At 37.2% G+C, this 21,555-nt stretch overlaps 1 protein-coding gene and 1 long non-coding RNA gene across 4 annotated transcripts; both read left to right on the top strand.

The window, feature by feature from the left end:
• Positions 1 to 1,604: 1,604 nt before the first annotated feature.
• On the top strand, positions 1,605 to 5,052 carry LOC131689126 (uncharacterized). Of its 2 annotated transcripts, XM_058973983.1 has the most exons (4): positions 1,605 to 1,668; positions 1,870 to 1,955; positions 2,015 to 2,806; positions 2,951 to 5,052. In XM_058973983.1, exons 3-4 carry the CDS (start codon positions 2,069 to 2,071, stop codon positions 4,835 to 4,837), a joined length of 2,625 nt encoding a protein of 874 aa, XP_058829966.1. In that variant the 5' UTR covers positions 1,605 to 1,668; positions 1,870 to 1,955; positions 2,015 to 2,068; the 3' UTR covers positions 4,838 to 5,052. The 2 variants fall into 2 exon arrangements, with proteins under 2 accessions (XP_058829966.1, XP_058829965.1); XM_058973982.1 differs by lacking the exon at positions 1,605 to 1,668 and having other exon boundaries at positions 1,681 to 1,955.
• Positions 5,053 to 15,974: 10,922 nt separating this feature from the next.
• LOC131692806 (uncharacterized) lies at positions 15,975 to 17,280 on the top strand. 2 transcript variants are annotated; one of them, XR_009306063.1, is made up of 4 exons: positions 15,975 to 16,048; positions 16,254 to 16,397; positions 16,727 to 16,849; positions 16,935 to 17,280. It is a non-coding gene; the product is annotated as an uncharacterized LOC131692806 (long non-coding RNA). The 2 variants fall into 2 exon arrangements; XR_009306064.1 differs by lacking the exon at positions 16,254 to 16,397 and having other exon boundaries at positions 16,014 to 16,048.
• The last annotated feature ends 4,275 nt before the right edge of the window (positions 17,281 to 21,555 follow it).

Genomic DNA, 21,555 nt, shown 5'->3' with positions numbered 1-21,555 from the left:
GTTTATTGCGAATGCGAGATTTGATTTTGCTGTCGTAAACGGGAATACAAACCACTTTCGAGCGAATCTCGTGTTCGTCGTAAACAAGTATAAGGGTAAATATTCAAAATGAGTGGAGTTAAATCTTACTGGACATCTAGAATAGTAGATTTTATGTGCTATACCATTTTTTAGAGTAAAATGCATTTATTTGTCATGTTTGCCTTAAATTATTAACATAATTTGTCCATCGTAGATTTCAAAGCAAAAGTTCAAATTATCTAAATCTACCGTATTTTCATAATTAGTCCACTGCCCATGATCGCAAATCACTCCCATAAAGATCAGAAATCCTATAAAAAATGGTACAAATATGTAAGCCTGAGCAATCCAGTCAAAAAGGGCAAGTTGCTGGCTAACGGGGGGCTATTTGCCAACTCGGATGCGCTAATTGCCCTTCAATTTGCCAGCTAATTGCTGGCAATTAGGAGGCTATTTCAAATACATTTGGGCGATTTGCCGCCGTCATTTTTTAGCCGCTCTACCAGCCCATAAATCGCCCACGGAACGCGCTATTTAATCGCTCTTAATTGCCTAATATGAAAATTACAAATATTACTTATTTTCGGATTCATTATCTATTCACATAAACTTATCACTACACTAGGTAATCACCAACAAACTATAGGAAGAATCAATGGTGAAATTGGCCTTGCACACCAAAACTTACCACAATCTGACTTTTATTAAGAGTTTAGGTCAGATATCTTGTTCCACTATATTTACACACGATTCCACAATTTCCCACATTTGTTGGCTAAATAAAGTGCACTAGACAAACAAAATACAAGCGATAACACACCAATCGTTTAAAAAAACTATTTTAAGCTTAAGCCTAACATGAACCGCCATGTTTGAAAAACGCAAAAACAACCAAGTTTTTTCCAGCCGCCAGAAAATTTGTCTAAGTGTTGAAATTGCCTTTAAATCGCATTCGCAAATTGCATTTGTTCCTAGGGGCAATTAGCACAAGCGAGTTGAGTTAAACGTCAAACTGTTTAAATCGCCTGACCATGTTCGTCCGCATTTTTTTTGACAGGGAGTACACGCTGCGTTACATAGCGGTACTTTCCGAGCTCCTGCTCGACCGGAATGACATTTGGTGCGCTGTTTGTTTACTTGGCTGATCAGCTGCGTTCACAGATTTTCTAATGTGGTTTTTGTTTGAGGCGAAACTGAGTCAGTTCCTAACCTCAACTGCTGTTACAATATATGAACTGACAGCGGTTGGGGTTAGAACCTGACTCAGTTTCAGGTTCAAGCGAAATCGCCATAAAGAATATGAACCAGTACACGGTGCGTTACATAGCGGTACTTTCCGAGCCCCTAATCGACCGGAATGACATTTGGTGCGCACTTTGTTTACTTGGCTGATCAGCTGTTCACAGGCTTTCTAAAGAACAGCTGATCAGCCAAGTAAACAAAGAGAGCGCAGCAAATGTCATTCTGGTCGAGCTGGGGCTCGGAACGTAACGCTTGTAACACAGCGTATTTTGATTGATGGAGTGCATGTTTATCATGTTTTTCGAGCGGGGGTTCGGGAAATAACGCTACGTAACTCAGCGTGTTTTGCTTCCTTCTCCAGGTTGTCCTTGCTCGACTTTTAATTCACTAAAGTTTAGTGATCAGGTTTGTAATTTGTAATTTTATTGAGCACGATAACCTGTTAGTACAGACTTTGTAATATTATGTTTATTTCTTTTGTTATCGTTATTATTCATTTTGGTGGTGTTTCAATAGTGTAGTTTTGTGTATACAGTAGAATAATATCTTGAAAATATTCTCTGCAGAAGTGCTCGGTATTAATAGTGTTTTTAAAAAAAATCGAAGTTCATGTTGGCTGGTGTAATTTGTAATTTTATTTATTACGATAATCTGTTAATTACCCTCGCTTATCAGGTCAAGAAAGGTTAAAGGTACACTTTAATTAATAATGATTGCGCAAGCTTTTGATCAAAATTTTATAATTCTTTAGGTGCTATCCAACACAATATATTCCGAGCAATACCAGCACGTCAGCACTTGCAAGATGTTTTTGAATGTTTCCGATTTCAAGGCGTCGCCCCGATTTCTGGAAGTCCAGGAACGGATGCAAATGTTTGTTTTCCGTGGTCGAGATGCTGATAACCTGAACACAAACACTCTATCCTTCAAGCTGAATTCGTCGGTAGAAGTTACCAACATATTAGGGTATGCACTAAACAAAAAAATTGTAGTCGACGATGCCTTGTTGAGTGAAAATTTTTGGACCAATGATTTGAGCATCATCGAGGAGAAGGACAGATTGCAGTTGGAAAAAGTTGTCAAACAGATGGGCAGCTTTCAGTTTGACTTGATGCCACTGGTTCTGGTCAGGGGTGAGACGATGATGGAAACTCTGCTGATAAAAGTGGTTGAACGGAACGGGGTCAAATATGTTGATATTAGTGGAAGAGTCTACAAAGATTTCCGTGATTTTTTGGCTAACAATCAGTTTCCGGCGGGAGTTCTCTGTTATCTCAGAGATGGCATCGTGTCGGTCAATGCGGCTGGGGCAATGGAAATTGAGTGCTGTACGGTTGGGATAAAGAATACAGTGTTGAACGTAACGGAGGTCTTGGTGGGTGCTGTCGGAGCTGTTGGTACGATCGGAGCAATATTTGCCACCGGTGGACTAGCAATACCTATGCTAGTCATGTCGTATGGGTCTGCAGCCTACGTCACGGGTCGAAGTATCGAAAAGCTGGTAGATGCTTCAAAGCATGGTCAATCGTTGAATCCTCTGCAGGTAAGTTTCGGAAGGACTGGTCTATTTTTTATTGTTTCGGGTAAAGGCAATGTATCCCCACTGAAATGTTGCTTCCGGTCGTTTTGGTTCAGTATGTTAGTGCCGATAGCATTTCTGCATGCTAATATATTTTTCTTTTCGCAGGACGCTGAAGCCCGCAAGAACTGGCTGATGATATCAGCCAATCTGCTTGCGTTTACGTCCGCTGGCGTTAGCAAAATGGCAACTATGGAAGGATTGGCAGCAAAACATGTAACTCGTCTATTCATGGCCAACCGAATTGTCAAAGGAGGTGGTGCTTTGGTCAGTACCGCCGCAATAGTGGACTCCATCGTGTACTCGGTCAACAATTGGAAGAGTTTACCCCTTCATGAACAGATTATGCTTGTGTGTTCGATCTGCTTCTGCGGTCGCGAGGTGATCAGTTTCGCCAATGCTGAACGATTAATGCGGGCGAACAAAACCGAAGGAGTGAGCAATTTCTTTGCACAATACTGCGAATCAGGCTGCCAAATGGTTTCCAATAGTAACTTTATGCTGAATGTCAGAAAAATGTTCCAAGAGAATGATGAATACCTGGAAGCGGCGTTGAAACTGGTAAAAAATTTAATTCGGGAGAACATAAGCATAACGGTGAATCAGCATTTTACAAAAATTAAGTTCTTTGGATTTGAATATGAAATATCAACTTTGTTGCGCATTAAGGAGATGGACCATTTTATGTATACGATACAAGGAATAGTCCAGTCACTCAAAGATACGTTTTCCTTGCTGAGGACATCGTTCGGGGATGAAAATGTGATGGATATTTCATTTAAGCGAGCACAAGACTTGGGCGGCAATCGTGCCGATTTTGGCACAGCTATAAATGAGATACTTGAGGTGTTTTCTCTAATTTTAAAAATATCGAAAAATGTAGCAGTTCTGACCCAGGCTAGCATTATTATTGGTGCCGGTCATAAGTTCACTGTGGCATCTGCCTTTGACATCCTTATAAAAACGGCTAAAGAGAAAGCCGTAACATTGATCAAGGCTCTAGTGCAGATGAATTCTACTGAAGCTGACCAAATGAACCAAATTCGCTCGCAGATTCCGGACACTACAATTTTCAACTGGATAATTACTGGCTCCAATGTATCTGATGATATGCTCGCAAAAATAAGATTTCTTCTTGACGTTGAAAAAATTTGTACCAACAAATCGTTGCATATTACAGCACTAGATCGCAATGAGGGGACAATCGAGATTGAATATTTGATCAATATTGATTTACAGCTATTCAACAATGCAACCCATCGTTTCTTTGTCGTTGACCCTATATTTCTCAACATTTGCAAGCCAGCTTTGCGCAGCTTTCGATCATATCTAGTGAAACTCTGGCAAAACACGTGCACTGCTCCAATTTCACTTGATAACCATTTCGAAAAATTGATCACGCTTGAAAACGCCTTCAAACTTTATCCGGGCTCGGTGGAAAACGTGGTTAATTACACGAAAACCATGAAATGCGTCAACTTGCCACAGTTCATATACCACGCACTTTTTGCGTTGAGCAACTTGGAACGATCGTTGTCCGAAGATGGTATGGATCAGGCCGCCGCCAATAGTGCTCTTTTTGATGACTCCAACTTCTTGCCCGATCGTTTTCTCCGACTTCAGGCGAGGGCCGAAGAGCTATGCTACGGTGGTTACTGCACAGTGGACGACAACCAGCTAACTGAGCCCGATCGAATTCTGGAAGTTGTTAAAACTTTGGCCGCGAAGGAAGCCTTACGGTTTGGAACAATTGAAAACGCGGTGCTACATTTATATCGCAACCCTATGCTTCGGCGTGCCGGGGAAATCAAGAAGTATAATCGAATTATCGCTATAAAAAAATTTCAGCAGCAAGAGGTTAAACTAGCCGATGGTTGTAACGACAGACGTAAATGGATGGTTTACCTCGGAAACGAGCAGGTGAAAATCTTTGTATGCGTTATCCCTGACCAAGGTGCTTATATAGACTCTTTTTTGTTCTCCCTCGAAAATTGACTTGCTGGTGTGATTGACACATTCATCACATTCACATTCTATTACTTTTTTTACTTTATTGGAAAGCGTATCGTGGCTAAAAAATTTTAGATGCTTTATTATGTTTTTATATGAACCATTGTCACAGACTAATTTTTCAGCTTTCCATCGTTTACACATTAGTACTAATCGTACTAATACTAATTAAAATAACTATGTTATTGTGAGGATATTTATAGCACATTGTTTTAATATACATTGACATCAATATTTTTGCTACGTTCTTACAAATAATAACAAAACCAGCGAGTAAAGTTTTTAGAATAGGCGACAGCACGAAACAAGCGTCCTCAAAATTTTATCCTAGCAATTCGACCATTGCGTTCCACAGAGTTGCACTTTAAAGACTATAAACGGTGTGGCCTTCATTTTGGACTTTTTAACTTTGTAGTGAAGTAATTAAATTAATTTCCAAACAATTTGTGTGGCCTGGCAATAGAATTAAGACATATTATTGCAATATTAAATGAAATAACTACTCAAACTCAATATTACGATATCCACCAGTGCCTTAAAAAAGGACTCATTTTGCATACGATACGCACTAATAAAATAAAAAAACAAACAAACCTTTTTCTAAACTCTGATCACCTATGCCGAAGTCCTTGTCTTTCATAGATTAAGTTCCTGCCGACTTGATCCATTGAAGTTATTTTTAGGATAGAATCTACAAACTTTCAATATCGTAGTCGTATATAGCATTGCATGAACTTTGTTTTAGCAAAACAAAATAAGATTCTATCACGCGGTGGATGTGTGCAGTGAAGGTCAAATGCCGTTTCTTCAAATATGGCTCCATCAACGTGCACTGTTTACAGGAAGCGAGATCGAAGGATGGGAAAGAGGTATTTTACACGTCGCTGTAGTGTGTGTATGACGATTGTATACTATTCCCCCGAAAATCATTCCCCAGAAAGCCATTCCCCAGAATTTCACTCCCCAGAATATCATCCCCCAGAATATACTATTCCCCAGAAAGTCATTTCCTAGAATGTACCATTCCCCAGAATACCATACCCCAGAATGCACCATCTCCCAGAAAGTCAGTCCCCAGAAAAATTAACCTTTTTTAATTGATTTGATCTTTTCAAACGTAAGGCATTCTTCGATTTGGTCACATTTGAAATGGTTTGCATTGTGTTGAAACCGGAAGTTAGGATCACATTATTTATTCCGAATTAAAATAAAGAATACATGACTTTCCCCAAAAACCATTCCACAGACTAAAATATCGAAGTGTTTTCCCCAGAAAGAATTATTCTCCAGAAAACCATATCCAGAATGAGCATTGGCTCATAAGTTCATTCCATAGTTATAACCATTTCCCACACATTTTTTTGAAGTGGGAAATTTTTTTGATGAAAATCAAAACATTTTTTCAGTATGTTGGCCTTGGCCATATCGCTCCCCTCGAAGAGTGCACTGGTAGCAGCATTAGACAATAGTAATATTTTTACTTTTCTTTTAATAATATAAACATACATATACGACAAATCGCAAAATTCAGCACAGGTGTGTTTTGCAGTGGCATTTGGCAACAACCATAAAAAGCGGTAGCCCCCTTCTTAGAATCCAAAAGAATGAAACAGTGTTATGTAAGTAAGGTTATGGGGCGAAACTAAAACTTTGTACATTACCTAAGTCAAGGAACTGATGCATGATGTTAAGCTGATAAGGATAAGCCGTCGAAAGCGGAGGCTCCTTGGGCATTTACAAATTATTGTAGTTGCATTTGAAAATCGAAATAGGAAACTTGCGGCTTTCGATTTTTCTCCTATTTTCAGCATGCGGAACTAAAGCGCAACTGGTGTATATGATGCGCAAGTTGATTCTCCATCATGTACACAAGATGCCCACTCTGCAAATAGGGAAAAACGAAAGGCGCAGTTAACCCTCAGGCCCAGGAACAATTAATATATCCCCCGTATACTTGCGCATATGTCAGTGCCGCCATAATCGCAAATGCGATAACAGTCCCATCTAAAAATATATTCAATTCAAAATGATCGCTAACATTGACGAATAATTGTTGTCGAGTATTATGTCTGTAACTCTGTGGTATAAGTACCATTTGGTGTAAGGTATGAAAATACTTTCGAATGTATTTAGTGCAACCTGTTTGAGTAAACCGAGCAATCGGGTGGATCGTACATTTGCGTACGAAACATTCCCAATACAAAAGAAAGATAAATGCTCTAAAAACCCACGAAACCATTTGTCAAAATATGCATTTATTTCAATTTTAATATGGATTCAACCAAAGCTCCAAGGAAGGAATCAACATATATGTTTGAATAAACCGGGCAGACGAAAAGATCACAAGTTTGCGTGCAAGTTACTTGGCGTACAAATTCAAAGAACTGCTCATGTTTGAAAGAAGGAACCAAGTCCTATGTTCGAGTAAACCGGTTGAACGGGAGGATAACAGGTTTGCTTGCGAGAGGCCGCTGCTTTCGACGGCACATCCTCAGCAGTTCAACACCGCATAAGTTCCTTGAATTAGGTATGCGCAAACCTTTGGCTCAACCACAAGAATAAAAACATTAACTTTTCTGGGAAATGGGGCATTCAGGGGAATGACTTTCTGGGGAATGGAGCATTCTGGATAATGGTTTTCTAGGGATTGGTACATTCTGGGAAATGTCTTTCTGGGGAATGGTACATTCTGGGGAAGGGAATTCTGGGGAATGGCTTTCTGGGAAGTATAGTATATTGGGTGTTCAGCCACAGGTGGACTTTTCATCCCTATTGTTTACATGATTCAGTTAATTATTATTAAGATATAATATGCTTTCGCAGTTAAGAATTTTTTTCAGTAGGATGTTTTAAACCTACTTGTTTTGTGAATAAGGAGCTAAACAAATCTTCTGAACTAACTTATAAACTATAAAGAGAGCTAATCGTTGCAATTGAAGATTGCAATGATTTTTGTAGGAACCGGATGTTGCTTATAATGCTGGTCGTCATAATTTCTAATATTTCTATGTTTGCGAGTCTGTGCAACTCATTTGTGCTAAACCAGGGAGGACGCTTCAAAATCATTTTCAGAATTTTATTCTGAATCCTTTGAAGCGTTTTCTTTGGTATTGATCATAGCAACCATACGCGCTGGAGGCGAAACAATTTTTCGCTCTCGACTTTTTTTTTCATTAAAAATTGAAAATGGCAAAAATTTGTAAAATTTTTATCTACTCGTCCCGAAGTGCTAGAAAATTGAAACGAGTTTCCTCTTAACTGATAACCAGGCACGTTGTGTCATTCAAGAATGGCTAAACGACAGTACTAGCGGGAAATCCACTTGGTCGTCAGTTATATTCTAGCTGGAAACTAGATACAAAGTTCGATGCCCACATCAAGGTCTATCACAATCCCCTGGACGTTAATTGCTGAGAATAACGAAAGATGGCCGGTCAATGAAAATGTATGCATTAAAGTAAGAAGTCGAAACTTCAGAAGAAATTAGATGCAATAAGCCGGGGATCGTACAAAGAGGATCGCTAAAATTTGTAAGTTTTGAATATAAGAGAAGGATATCTGCCACCAAAATGGAACCAGTAAGTACTACACATTACGATATTGAATACAAAGTTCGAAATCATTGACGTTTCCGGGATATGTCGCTACCCAGTAAAGTTCAACCGGAAATGAACTGGAATTCTGGCTGGTTCCAGTTCGCATTCCGGCTCCAGTGACACAACCGATTCTAACTAGAATCGGTTGTGTCACTGGAGCCGGAATGCGAACTGGAACCAGTCAGAATTCCAGTTCATTTCCGGCTGAGCTTAACTGGGTATCACTTGCTTATTATCGGTAAGCTTGAAACTAGCAAAGAGAATTGGCGATTCTACGTTGAAACCGCTCGCAGATAGCGCTGGAAGGAAAGTGTTGCTGATTTTATTTTGTTCTGTCATAGTGCATATATTTTCTGTAAACATTGGTAAAAAATTACTTTTAAACACTAAATTACCGATCAATTTGTTGATAATTGTTTATGAAAATGGAGGAAAATCATCATTTTATCAGATGATGAGTAAACATCTTGCGAAAAGAGTGTAAAACATAGTGGTTTCTAATATTATTCGCAGAGCTATATGCGCGCTTTTTCGAAATGTAATTTGTTGAGCACCGTAGCCGCCGCAACAGCATTTCCCGTTCGTCCTAAGTTAAGCTAAACCTTCATGAGATGGTGTAAATTCATGAAACTCTCCAGATCACGCGAGGAAAGAATATATCCGGCTAATAGGAAAGTGTCAGCTTTGTATCATGCACAGCCGATCCTTCTCTCCGATAGTCTTCACTGAATCTCCTACGTAGTTCAAAATATAAAGGAGTTTGACATTGGTGCTGATTGGGTCTCGGTTTCGAGTTGGAATTTTATTTATGGAACGATTTTTTATAACCACAATAATACCCCGATTACATTTCGAAGAAATGTATGAGTCAAATAGTTGCAAATGGCTGTACTTTCAGAATAATTGTAAATAAAACTAAATTTCTTACTCGTTTCATTCATATTTTGGCAGTGGTTAGCTTTTTCCGAGAAGATAATGAAGATTTTGTTGTAAGCTACGACTCACTTACGGGTGAAAAAAAGCTAATTGTATCACTTTGCCAGTTCATGAGCTGAATCATAGGTGTCGCATGACTAATTTTGGTTTTGCCGCAAATCGCCAATAGGGAAAGAGACGAATAGTGTGAAGCCAAAAATACCTTATTGAGCAGACCAATCGTGCAATGTAAATAAACATTACTCACGCCTGAGTTGGAGGAGATAAGTATTGTACATCTATCAAAAAAGAAATTTCAATTTTCGTCAGAATTTGGTTTAATCGTGATTGTGAGGCGTATTCCAGAGTATATCGATCGTGAACCGACCAATGGGCGAAACTAACAAATGTACACAAACAGAGATTTGATTAATATCTGAAAGAGGAGTAAAAATACTTTATAAAAAATATAAAAACTCATTTATAAATATTCCACACTTCATGAAAATCAATAAAAAACAAAACGGCGCATCCGACTTTCAACTGTAAACAAAATGCCAGGCGGGTTACGCCTCTGCATTTCTAAAGCGGACCCTACACGAGCAGAAATATTGACAATAAATCAAATATTGATCAATATATTGATGGTGTAAGGTCATCTTAAAAATATTGATTCTGTAGAAGTTAAATGGGATTGATTGATTGAAGCAGTCTTGTCAATATATTTATTGACAATATTTCTGTCTCGTGTAGGGTCCGCTTAAGGTAGTGTATACAGGGGAAATTGACAGCATCATTGTTTACAAGGTCCATAAATAGAATCGCCCTAAACAAAAACCAAGTGCTTGTTACGCCCAGGAGGAATAACAAATTTTCCCCTCCAGCGAGCACGGCGAAAGCCACATTTGATTTTTGTTTTTTGGCGACACTGCAGGGCGAAATTGAGAGTCGTCAAAACAAGAGGGCGACTCGAAAATGGCCTAATCAACATTTCATAACAACACTCGGCGAAATAATCTGTTTTCAATTTTATCAACGAAAACGTTATTATATAAAACATTTTAGTTATGCTTCCGAAAACTAGTATTGTTTCAAAATGTTTCAATACATTTGAAAGCGCAGTATGCAAACACTGTTAAAATATGATTTAATTTTCTGAACCGAATTTTCAAAGCTATTTTTCTCGATTCGATATCATTGCGACTTCGGCCCTTTGGTCGATTCATGATCGAATATGTATGAGTAAAAACAACCCTCTAAGAACGGTTGGTTTCAAAATCGTCCAATGAAGGGCGTTCGTTGGACCAATTTGGACAACGTCCAAATAACCGTTCAACGAACGTCCATCGTTGGACCCGTGTTGAACGATTTTGAAACAATTTTTTGGACTTCTCAGTGGGAACCCTCTAAGAACGGTTGGTTTCAAAATCGTCCAATGAAGGACGTTCGTTGGACCAATTCGGACATCGTCCAAATAACCGTTCAACAAACGTCCATCGTTGGACCCGTGTTGAACGATTTTGAAACAATTTTTTGGACGTCTCAGTGGGAAGCTCTAGAATTATTTCATCTCTTTGTTTCGAAATGTGCATCGTTTGATAAACAAATCCAACGATCGACATACGGTTTGTTTTCAAAATATAATAGGAGTCATTTAAAGTGCTGGCTGTGGAAGCGGTTGCCAAAATTATAGTGTTGAAATCATCATAAGTAGTAGTTGCCGTTTTGACTGATTTTCACTCTTCGTCTCTTTCCCTATTCTCTTTGGAAACTAGTTGGTACCGCCGCACGGTACTATCTTTGATTTTAGGCCTGAGTTTAGTCCGGTCTAAGACATTAGTACCTGTCATCGCAGAAATGGCTGCATCCTGAAGCCAAATGAAAACAGTGTAAATATTCCTCTTGCATACATCTCAATAATTGAATCAACTTTTCGAGCTTTATGTGCAATATTATGGCCCATGTTCCACACAAACCATATGAGGGCAAGTAAGCAAGTTTTATCCCGTACGAAAAACAGGTATAATCGAGTTTTAACCCTTAAAGGCGCAAACCAATTTTTTTTTCAAATTCTCTGAAAATTGTCTCACGGTTTTAATATGTTGCTACGATAATTTTGAGATGGTTTTTACAATGTTGTTTTAAAACAACATTGCGCATTTAAGGGTTAAATGTAATTTTTTTGATATTCTTTATCGTCCTATCCATAAGGTGCTGCACGCTCATTTGAAAATGCCATGTCGAAGAGTTATATTGCAGGTTAGCAGAAGTCGAATCATTTTGAAACAAACCGTAGAACAAAATTTTATAATTGGATGCAGAGCTGCATTAAATAAAAATTCTTTTCGTTTGTTAGTTTACTTATGACTATCAAAATGAGTGAAGCTGTTTAATTTACCAACACTTTTTAGTTAGAGGAAAAGACAAGAATATATAATCACAATGTGTACCCTTTACTACGTATATCTTCTCACAAAGAACACAATAAGCAAGTGGAAGTTTTCTTATATTTTTACTGCTTTCGAAAGAATCCAAACTAAGATTAAATAAAAGATTGTAGATAAAGCCATGCCATACAACCTAAGTAACACTATGACGGCAAACAATCTGCTACAAATATTCTCATTTTGATCGTTATTTAAATAATATCGAAGCTTGCTTATATTGTTTCACTATTTATAATTTTTCATCAGATCTTGGACGATTAGCATTTCCACTGCAGAACAAATTGTCGTTTAATTCTTAGCGATAGAACAGAAATGCACAGGGTTTGAAAGAAGTTGTGAAAGTTGAGACTTGACAGATGACTTGGAAAAATGACACAAAAAGTTGAATGCGGAAGAATCGCCTAAATCGTGTCGGAACTTAAGGGGGTTGTGTAAAGTATTATCGGCAAAAAATTGGATTCCTTAATTTTTTTTCGATGCAAAGATTGTCTATTTCGTCAGGTGCCACGTCGAAAACTGGTTTTGCGGTGTACACCATAGCTCAAAATCTGCTGGACCAATCATTGATACATTAGGAAGTTTTGAGTTACGGTTTACACCGCATTTTGTCGAGGTGCCTCCTGAAGATTCACTGTCTGCATCAAGTGTCAGGTTCAATTTGTTAAGTTATATCTGTCAATTGATTATCAGACAGATTGTAGACTACAAGAAGTAATTAATTGTAATTTATTATTTTGATTTAAAGCTTTCTCAATTTTCGCATGACGTCGCAAAATTTCGTTGAACTGAACGTTTTAGCAATCCAAGATGTTGAAATTTCAGCAATTTGGATTTAACCCATTTGACAGATTTACTTCGTTGAAAATCAGCTTTTGAAGTTGTCAAATTCTCAGCTCAATTACTGAACTGTTGGTATTTCAGGATTGATTAGGTAATCGTGCTGATAATTTGAATTACTTCATTTTCAGCAAAGTATGTCTGCCAAATTCTATAGGCATGGTTAGTGGAGTAGTTGGGTAGGATGGTATAATAAGCCCCACCAGGCTAAAATGTCAGATTCCTTTTCCAATGGCAACATAATTATCTGAAGCAAATAAATAATTGTTTTTGGCTTTTTCATGTGCTGCAGAACAGCAACTAATACAAACGTTTCCAAAAAAGGTAAGCTTCCATTATTGTTCTGTAAGCATTCGATTTAATTTGAAATAGTCAGATTTGGCTGAACTGTCTGACTACTAAATATAATGTTAGAGAAGCTTTTTCAATCCTTGGAGTGGCTAGAGACTAACAATACAACTCTATAACGTTCACGATAGTATGTTATAATAATTAGCATCAAGAAAAATGTCATCGAGATAGCGTTAAAACACGTTTTTACTTGTTGTGTGAACGTAGTATTAGCCACTTGGATCTTAAATAATTCTAATGTTACTTTGTTTAAGCTAAATCAAGGATTCCAAAATTATTTTAAAAATATAAATACATCAGACTATTAAATGACATAAACAGTGAATAACCTCATTGTATGGTTTTTAACATTGTCGTGTATTGCCGATTATAACGCAGTAATGCAAATGGCTGCATCATGTTACTGGAAAAAGACAAAAATATGACATGCTCCTCTTGCGCATACTTCGTTTATTCTCAATCCTCTTTTCGGCTTTCTTCCGGATCAATATGGCTCTCTTTGCTCGCAATAAAGATGGCAATAAATAAGCCAGTTTTACAGGTAGGAAAGACAAGCACCATCGAACTATATTTACCTGTATTTTTGATTTTTTTGTTCTTTCCTTCTCTCTACACGCTTCATTCTAATTGCTCATCGAAGAGTCACAGGAGAGCATTTGGATAAATCGAATCGATTATCGCATATTCAGATCAAAGTTGTTTTTGCGAATTAGAATAAAAACTTCAATAAGAATTGTTTTGATTATTTTCTTTTACATATCGCTGTGAGAATAAGTGGGATCATTTTATTCCTTAATATAAATCAATAACATGTTATCACGAATTATTACCCATATATCTGTCGTATCTTACATCAAAGAAAGTGAATAACGAAAAAAAATATATTTTTTTTCATTGGATAGATCCAAATAAATGACAATCGGATGTAAATCGTAAAATGCACTATTTTATAAATTTTCTTATTTTCACTCCCAGTTTACAAATTGAATCAGAATCTAGGGGCAGATCACTTGTGATGCATTTTTTAAAATCAGCGAAATTAAATGCATTTATTTCCATCAAAATAGAAATTCATAATGTATTTTGCGTTGCGTGCAATGTTTTTGCGTTGCGTGCAACGTTGTTTGCGTTGCGTGTAAGACGTCAAAACCCTACAGAAAAACTAGCCCTACATTTAACAAAACGTCGAACAAAGTGGATCAGCGTAGGACGTTTGTTAAACAAACTTTTCTGCGAGGGAGTGCCAAGCTGATGCAAAAATGGAAATTAAATGCATTTTTTTTAATTTGATGCAAATTTGTTATACATTCTTAGAATGATCTGCCCCTAGATCAGAATGGTAACTGCTTACAAAGTAACTCCATAAATGCCCTAAGCAAAGATTAAATAAAAGATTTTAAATATTGCGAACGCAATGGCGATCAATATATTTCTTCGTAAAAATATATTACTAGGATGCTCAAAACTTTCATTTCTGTTTATTTATAAAATAGTAGTTTTGTTAGCAAATAAAATCGTTCCAATCTGCATTGATGCATTACAGAAATATGCAATCAACAATATGAAATATAACACTTATGATCATTCTGTCAAAGTTTAATTTTTTGTTTGACCTTTGTTTACTTTTTATTTAAGCTTCGCTGAAAAAACGTGTACAATAGACGTTTCTTGTCTAAAAATTTTATTTGCTGAAATGCTTCCTTTTTTATCCCTGAGTCGAAATTTCATATTGCCGCGAGTTTTAAGTGCCTCTAACTATTGAAAAAATCAAAAAATCTGCGAACTGCTCATTTCACCCCATATTCTGATGATCTATCTTGCCTCATTTCCCTATTTTTTTACACCATTTGGATGAATTTCAAGTGGGGAATTAAAAAAAGATGCCAGATCTCCAAATTTATCAGCAAATCTGCAGAAAACTAAAATATTTAGAAGTGTCAAACAATCAAAAACAAATCTATCAGTGCAGCCAGTTTTAGCACAATTTCATCAAAGTATGCTGTCACTCTGACAGTGTACCTTTATGGGTGTACCTGGGTCATAAAATGTGTCCTCAAAAAATCGTCAGAGCATTCCGTATTAACATACTTGTATTTGGTAACCTGGCAGATTGCTGAATCAATTTCCGGATGATTTGATGTGGAAAGGTGAAGACATTTTCTAAAAAGGCCCATACGTAATAATATTGATCTTATTATATCTTATTATATGAAAATCGTGATTTTTTGGTAAGAAAAAAGAAATCGGTATTTTTAGTAACATTATTGGTATTGAAATTAAAAATCGGTTTAAATATCGATAAATCGGTATATTCTGCAACACTGTTTTGGGGTTCATCTACGTCAAAACAATGTTTTTGACAAATTGGAATGAACTCTTGGAGTTCATACCCAGTAAACGAAACGGCGAATAGCCAGATTAAAACAGATGCCGGCTAGCGGTAGGCTACTGGAACTATGTTATAGGCTACCCGCCGTAACTTTATTTCATATTCCCCACTCGAAGTTCATCCAAATGGTGAAAAAGTATGGAGAATCGAGGTAAAATAGGACAGGGGAATACAGAGTAAAATGGGCAGCTCGATGAATTTTTGATTTTTTCAATAGTTAGAGACACCAAATTAACGTGACAGTATTCAGAATTGATCCAGCGATGAAAACGGAAGCTGTTCTGCATATAAAATTTTTTGACGAGAAAGGTCTATTACACTGCGGATTTTTTGCAGACTTCAGATATTTCGTAATACAAGGCCTTTATCATTAAATTTCATCCAGTATTTAAAATTTTGGATTATTTAAAAAATCATCGCACTCCTTTCCTCCCTCAAGTATCTTGCAGAAGTTTGCAGACTTTTCAGATTTATACTGCATGCTATTGCATAAATCGATCTGGCAACCGCGATACCATCAATAATTCATTCAACACTGTCAAAAACATCAGTCCTCAAACTGCAGTGCGGTAGACAGTAAACAGCATCACAGAGCAACACTAGATGAAATCTCTTTTCTCGTGCAATGACGACTGAGTGCGGATAGTTGTAGCAAAATGACGTGAGTATTTTTTTTAATCTCAGTGCTCTGTACATTGGTCTGATTTTTGTTTATAACATTAGTATTTTATTCTCTGTTTCAATTTCGGTAAAATAAGTTTCAGCGAAATCGTGTATTTTTTCATAGATTTCTGGCTACACATGCCATATTCCATAATTTGTATTTTTAGGTTATGATTAACTTTTTCCTTCGTTTCGCATTTTAGTTCTAAAGTATCGAAGAACATTACGTACGAGTGCGTCAATGAGGTGTTGAAGGGTGAACCATCTTCGCTTCCTGCAAACGGTGTAGCTCGATATTAGTCTGAAAAGCTGGGATCCACAAATGGACAAATTTCTCCGCTAGGCAAGTACGTGCATACCTCATATCGGACACTGGAAGTAATATGCTTGTGAAATGTCAGTCAGATTGCTTATGGGCAGCGATGCCAGATTTACAGACATGTCTGTATTTTACAGACTTTTGATGGTCTCCTACAGACGTAATCAGAAATCTACAGACTTTTAAAAGAGTAACAGTGTTTAACAAAATTGCACTAGAATAATTTGATCCGAATACGAGTGATTCCTTCACAATATTTCACTAATTTCAAGCTACTAAAAAGTAATGACCTTGTGTAAATAGGATTTACACAACCATCTACAGACTTTTACAGACATTTTAATTATTCTTCTACAGACATTCCACGAAAAACATGTGGCATCGCTGCTTATGGGTACTGACATCAGGATGTCGCCTTGCTTTGGAGGGACGGAGCTGCGCTCCGCTTCTTAAAACAATCGAGGACATTTGGTACCGGAGGTGAGTTGGTGTTGGACAGATTTTCGCAGATGAGACCAGTTTTTACTGTCCAAATGACTAATGGATTTTGTTTCTCTCTTTCTAGGTCAAAGTACATTCTACGTCTGAAGATGTAAGTTTATGTTTTTGATGATCAGCAGCAGCAGCTTTTGTCATGGAGCAAAATCCATATTCCATACATCATAAATGATGCCATCGGTCTTAAGAAAATTAACAAGAACAACATGCTGGTAAATAAACCAGCTAAGAAGTGTGATGTCTTCCTATCATCCAAATCACTGGTCAAACATATTTGCCGTTGGACACGTCCAGATGACTCCAGTCGAGCTGGTTCTGAATGTACATCTGTCCACCAGTTTCGCTACTGAAAAGGCACTGGCAGAACGTTTGCTCGCTGCACATTAAATCCGCAATGGGAAGTTCTCAGCGGCTGTACTTAGAAGCAGCAGCAAATTTGACACTTGTGCAATAAAGCAATAAAACCAGTTTGCTAAAGTTAATCAATCTTTTTTCATCATCAATGTTGAAAGAAAGCCGCCATTTTTATGAAAATATCCTTTTAAACACTCAGTGAATGTGGTAAAGTTATTGCATTTACTTCTAATCAGTATTTGTATTTGTTTATTAACAATATTACGGTAACCTGTCGACATATGCCTTAACTCAGGTCAAGGAATCAGTAAAGACTATGCCCTTTGATTTTTTTGTTTGTAATTCCCAGGGGACCCAAAACAAATACATTGCTTTATGTTGATGATTTCTTAACCCATTATAATCCAGCTATGTTAAAACTTAATTATTTATACATTACTTTGTAATCCCTCATATGCTGTCGGCTAGTTTTTCTTTACCAGCTTCAGCTGGTAGTCTCAACAGGCCTTCAACAGGTGATAGTATTTCTGAAGCTCCGATGACATGAATTTTTAGTCAATTTACTCTGAAGAACTCTAACCAGTAAAGTTCAGCCGGAATTCTGGCTGGTTCTAGTTAGTACTTCAGCATCAGTGACACAACCGATTCTAGTTTCCGGCTGAACTTCACTAGGTAGCAGCCTGCAAACAACACAAACAGAAAATAAAGGTAGCAAAATATTCAATGTACATATTTAAAATAAATACGTAGGGGCAGGCATAGCGTAGTTTGTAAATCGATTACCTTGTGCTTATACGCAGCTCTACTCGGTTTTTGATTCCCAACCCCGCACATAGGGTGAAATTTTTCTAACCCGAAAAAGGGGGGCGATTGACACTAAGGTTTTTAAAACCTCTATATTAAAAAAACTTCTTATGCTGATTTCGTTTTTAAATCAGAGTTGCTCTAGGTTCGCTCGGAGCTGTCAGTTTTATATGGAAACTGTAAACATTAGAGCGAACCTAGGGCGACTCGATTCTAAAACCGAAAACAGCATTAGTTAAATCCTGACAACCAGTGACCGTTATGTGGGGAAATGTCGGTTAGATTATATACAAAAAGCTGAGTTGCCTGAAATAGGCAAGAAGTAAAATTAAACTCGACCTCGTTTTTTAATTTGCTGCGATAGTTGATAACGGTGAACGGCCGGTGTTTGACGTCAACTTGAATCATGAAACCGTCGAATTTGCAGCTACCTATCACTTAGCAAAGAACATTGTGTTTCGTAGGTTAATTGTAAAAGGACTCAGCTGGGTTTTGGCTATGTTGGCTTGGTCGATGGTAATTGAATATTTCAAGATGTAGACATCATCTGAGTAAAAATCCTCAAAAATGAGTCGGCGAACTTGTTTACATGGTATTAGAATTTAAAAGCTTTTCGAACCAAGGAACAAGCTCTCCGAAACTGTCAGAAAAGTGAGGTTAAACATTTTCATGCAGACATTGTTTACAAAAAGCCAAATTTGACAGAGCGAAGTTCACTTAGTTATGAATGAATATAGTATAGACTTATCCAGCTGCGTTGGTATTGTGCCGTTTTGACGTTTAAATTGGGAGGAAAACAAATCATTTGCACTGCGAATTGGGAGGAAAACAAACCGCTTGTGGGCTTAAGGGGAGGGCGGTAGTATAAAAATGCGAGATCTCGGTGTGCGTATTTTAAACGTCAGATATCTCAATAGCGATTCACCACTTCATTTACAGTGTTACCGATAAAATAATACAAAATATACAGAACAGTGCTGCCGAAACGCATATTTTGCGACTCACCATTCTTGCTATGGTGAAAAAAATGTTCAACATTCTTGCAATTTCCAATATTTGAAATTTCATGGAAAATCTAGGAATCTTCCTAAAAGCCTCATTTAAACGGAAATGTTTATAAAAGTATGAAAACTATCGATAAAAAATAAGAAAAAGGGGGGTCAGATCTGACAAGAAAGGTCTATTTTAATTTGCAGAGTGTAATCTAACCTTTATTTATAATTGATATTTATTCCAAACTTGTGAAAATTAGCTTGAAACGAATATAAATATTCTCCTCCCGTGTCGACAGGTATCGTGTTCAATTAGAATGATATTCACAGTTCATTTTTAATTCAAATTGAAATATTTCAACCAATTTTTTGATCAAAGTTTAAAATAACTATCATGGCACCAGTCACAAACGATGGTTCAACCACTTCAAACTTATTTTCTTTTCTGCATTAAATATTATGTCACTACAAAATGCAGTGCATCATCGGCCAACTATAAACTATCCACCAAGTTAAAGTTCTATGTTCAGAAACATATCAGTTACATGTTGACAAAATTGTTCTCACACGCTATGGAACGAGACATATGACGAAGCAAAGCTATTTTACTGCTAGAAAATATCGGAATGAAAAACAATTCTCCATGTTGTCTAATTTACTCATTTTCTTTAACATGAATTTGTTGTTTTTAACATTGTCGTGTATCGCAGATAAGAACGCAGCCATATAAATGACAGCTTCGTTGGGTTAAAGCTTACCAAATAGTTTAGGCCGGTTTGAAAGTTAGTCCGGTTTAAAAATAGTTAGTACGCGTTTGAGCTTACGGCTATTAGAGACACTTTTTACCTCGAAAAAACCCGATAAAATTAACTATGACCGAACCGAAACAAAACTTATGGCAACAGAAAGGCCCACAACGTCACTTGTATGTGCTTTTCTTCTTCATATCCTCTTGTTTTTTTCGGCTTCATCAATGAAAAATGACAACCGCACTCACATACAGAAAAAAATGTGCACACCTGTATCCGTCTTGCTTTCCGAGCTCCTGCTCGACCGGAATGACATTTGGTGCGCTCTTTGTTTAATTGGCTGATCAGCTGCGTTCACAGATTTTCTAATGTGGTTTTTGTTTGAGGCAAAACTGAGTCAGTTCCTAACAGCCTCCTGCTAGGCAGCCATTTTGTCCTAGCCAACATCTGCCTTTGTTAAAATAAAAACAACCCAATGCTATTGCACGGGCGACATGGGCCTAGAGGTGGCTAGGCCCACTATATGTTGACTACTGTCAAAGTCTGTATATCTCAATAACAGATGACAGGAGTGACATCCCCCTGGTTCCTAACCCCAACTGCTGTCAAAATATATGAACTGACAGCGGTTGGAGTTAGAACCTGACTCAGTTTCAGGTTCAAGCGAAATCGCCATAAAGAATTAGGCACGTATATGGCATCCCTATCCCATTTGTATTGAACTGACATAAGTCAACATCTTAGCGGGCACATAAATTATGTGCCCCACTGACAGTTCAAATTGTTCTGCTCGTTTTGCTCGAAGCTCGATTTTCACTACCCGAATAGAAATGTACAGTAACAAAACCTTGATTTTCACTGTGACAGTACAGTAATTTTACAATAATTGACAGTAAGTTTTAGTGTTATGCTACAATATAAAAACAAGAAACTTTAACGTTTTTACAGTAAATTTCAATGTAAAATAGACTTTTACAGTGAAAAAGGGGGGTGGTTATGTATCTTAACATTTAAAAAATCAATTTTTCTCCATACATTTTTTTCTCAAAAACAATAAAATTTAATGTGAATGCACTGTATCAGTTTTTTGCTGAACAGTGAAATTTATTGTTACATGAAATTTTATTGTAAATCTACTGTGAGAACTTGGCATCGAACAATGTTGAAACAGTAATAACTATAATATTTATTGTTTTATGATTGTTTGTAGGGTAAATGCTATTGTAAAATTCTATCCGGGTAGTCAGATACCGTACGGCATGACTCAACTTTTAGACATTTTTTAAAAAGCGAAAATATTGGCCAGCCAATTGAAGAAATGTGTTGTTTTGGAGATGTCGGTGAATAATAAAAACTTTACGCCATGGTGCACCAGCAAATTAAATGTACTCGACTATCACAAAATTGTGTCGAATGAAATCGATTCTGTTTATTGTGGATCGACCCCAACGCGACGTTTTAGATGTTGGCTTTGAAATCATGGCGGCGTAGCAGATACCTGGAATTAGGCAATCCATTAGACGTTTGTTTGACAATTCAGCGGTGGGTTCTGTCAACAAGTCTACTCCTGCGAACAGAAAAACTCGTCCGACAAACAACTTTCGTTAGTCCGAATTGTTTGATGTTAGATCAAATCAACGATATTGTCGGACGTCGCACCCCTCGGAGTAACGTCAGAATAAGTAAACAATAAATAATCAGCTGATCAGAAACGTCTCATGGATTGCCTAATATGGAGTGCATGTTTATCATGTTTATCGAACGGGGGTTCGGGAAATAACGCTACGTA

This window comes from Topomyia yanbarensis, chromosome 3 (genome assembly GCF_030247195.1).
Source record: "Topomyia yanbarensis strain Yona2022 chromosome 3, ASM3024719v1, whole genome shotgun sequence".
Lineage (NCBI taxonomy): Eukaryota > Metazoa > Arthropoda > Insecta > Diptera > Culicidae > Topomyia > Topomyia yanbarensis.
Note: the sequence above shows the minus strand (reverse complement) of the source record. Positions and strands in the feature narration are given on the sequence as shown.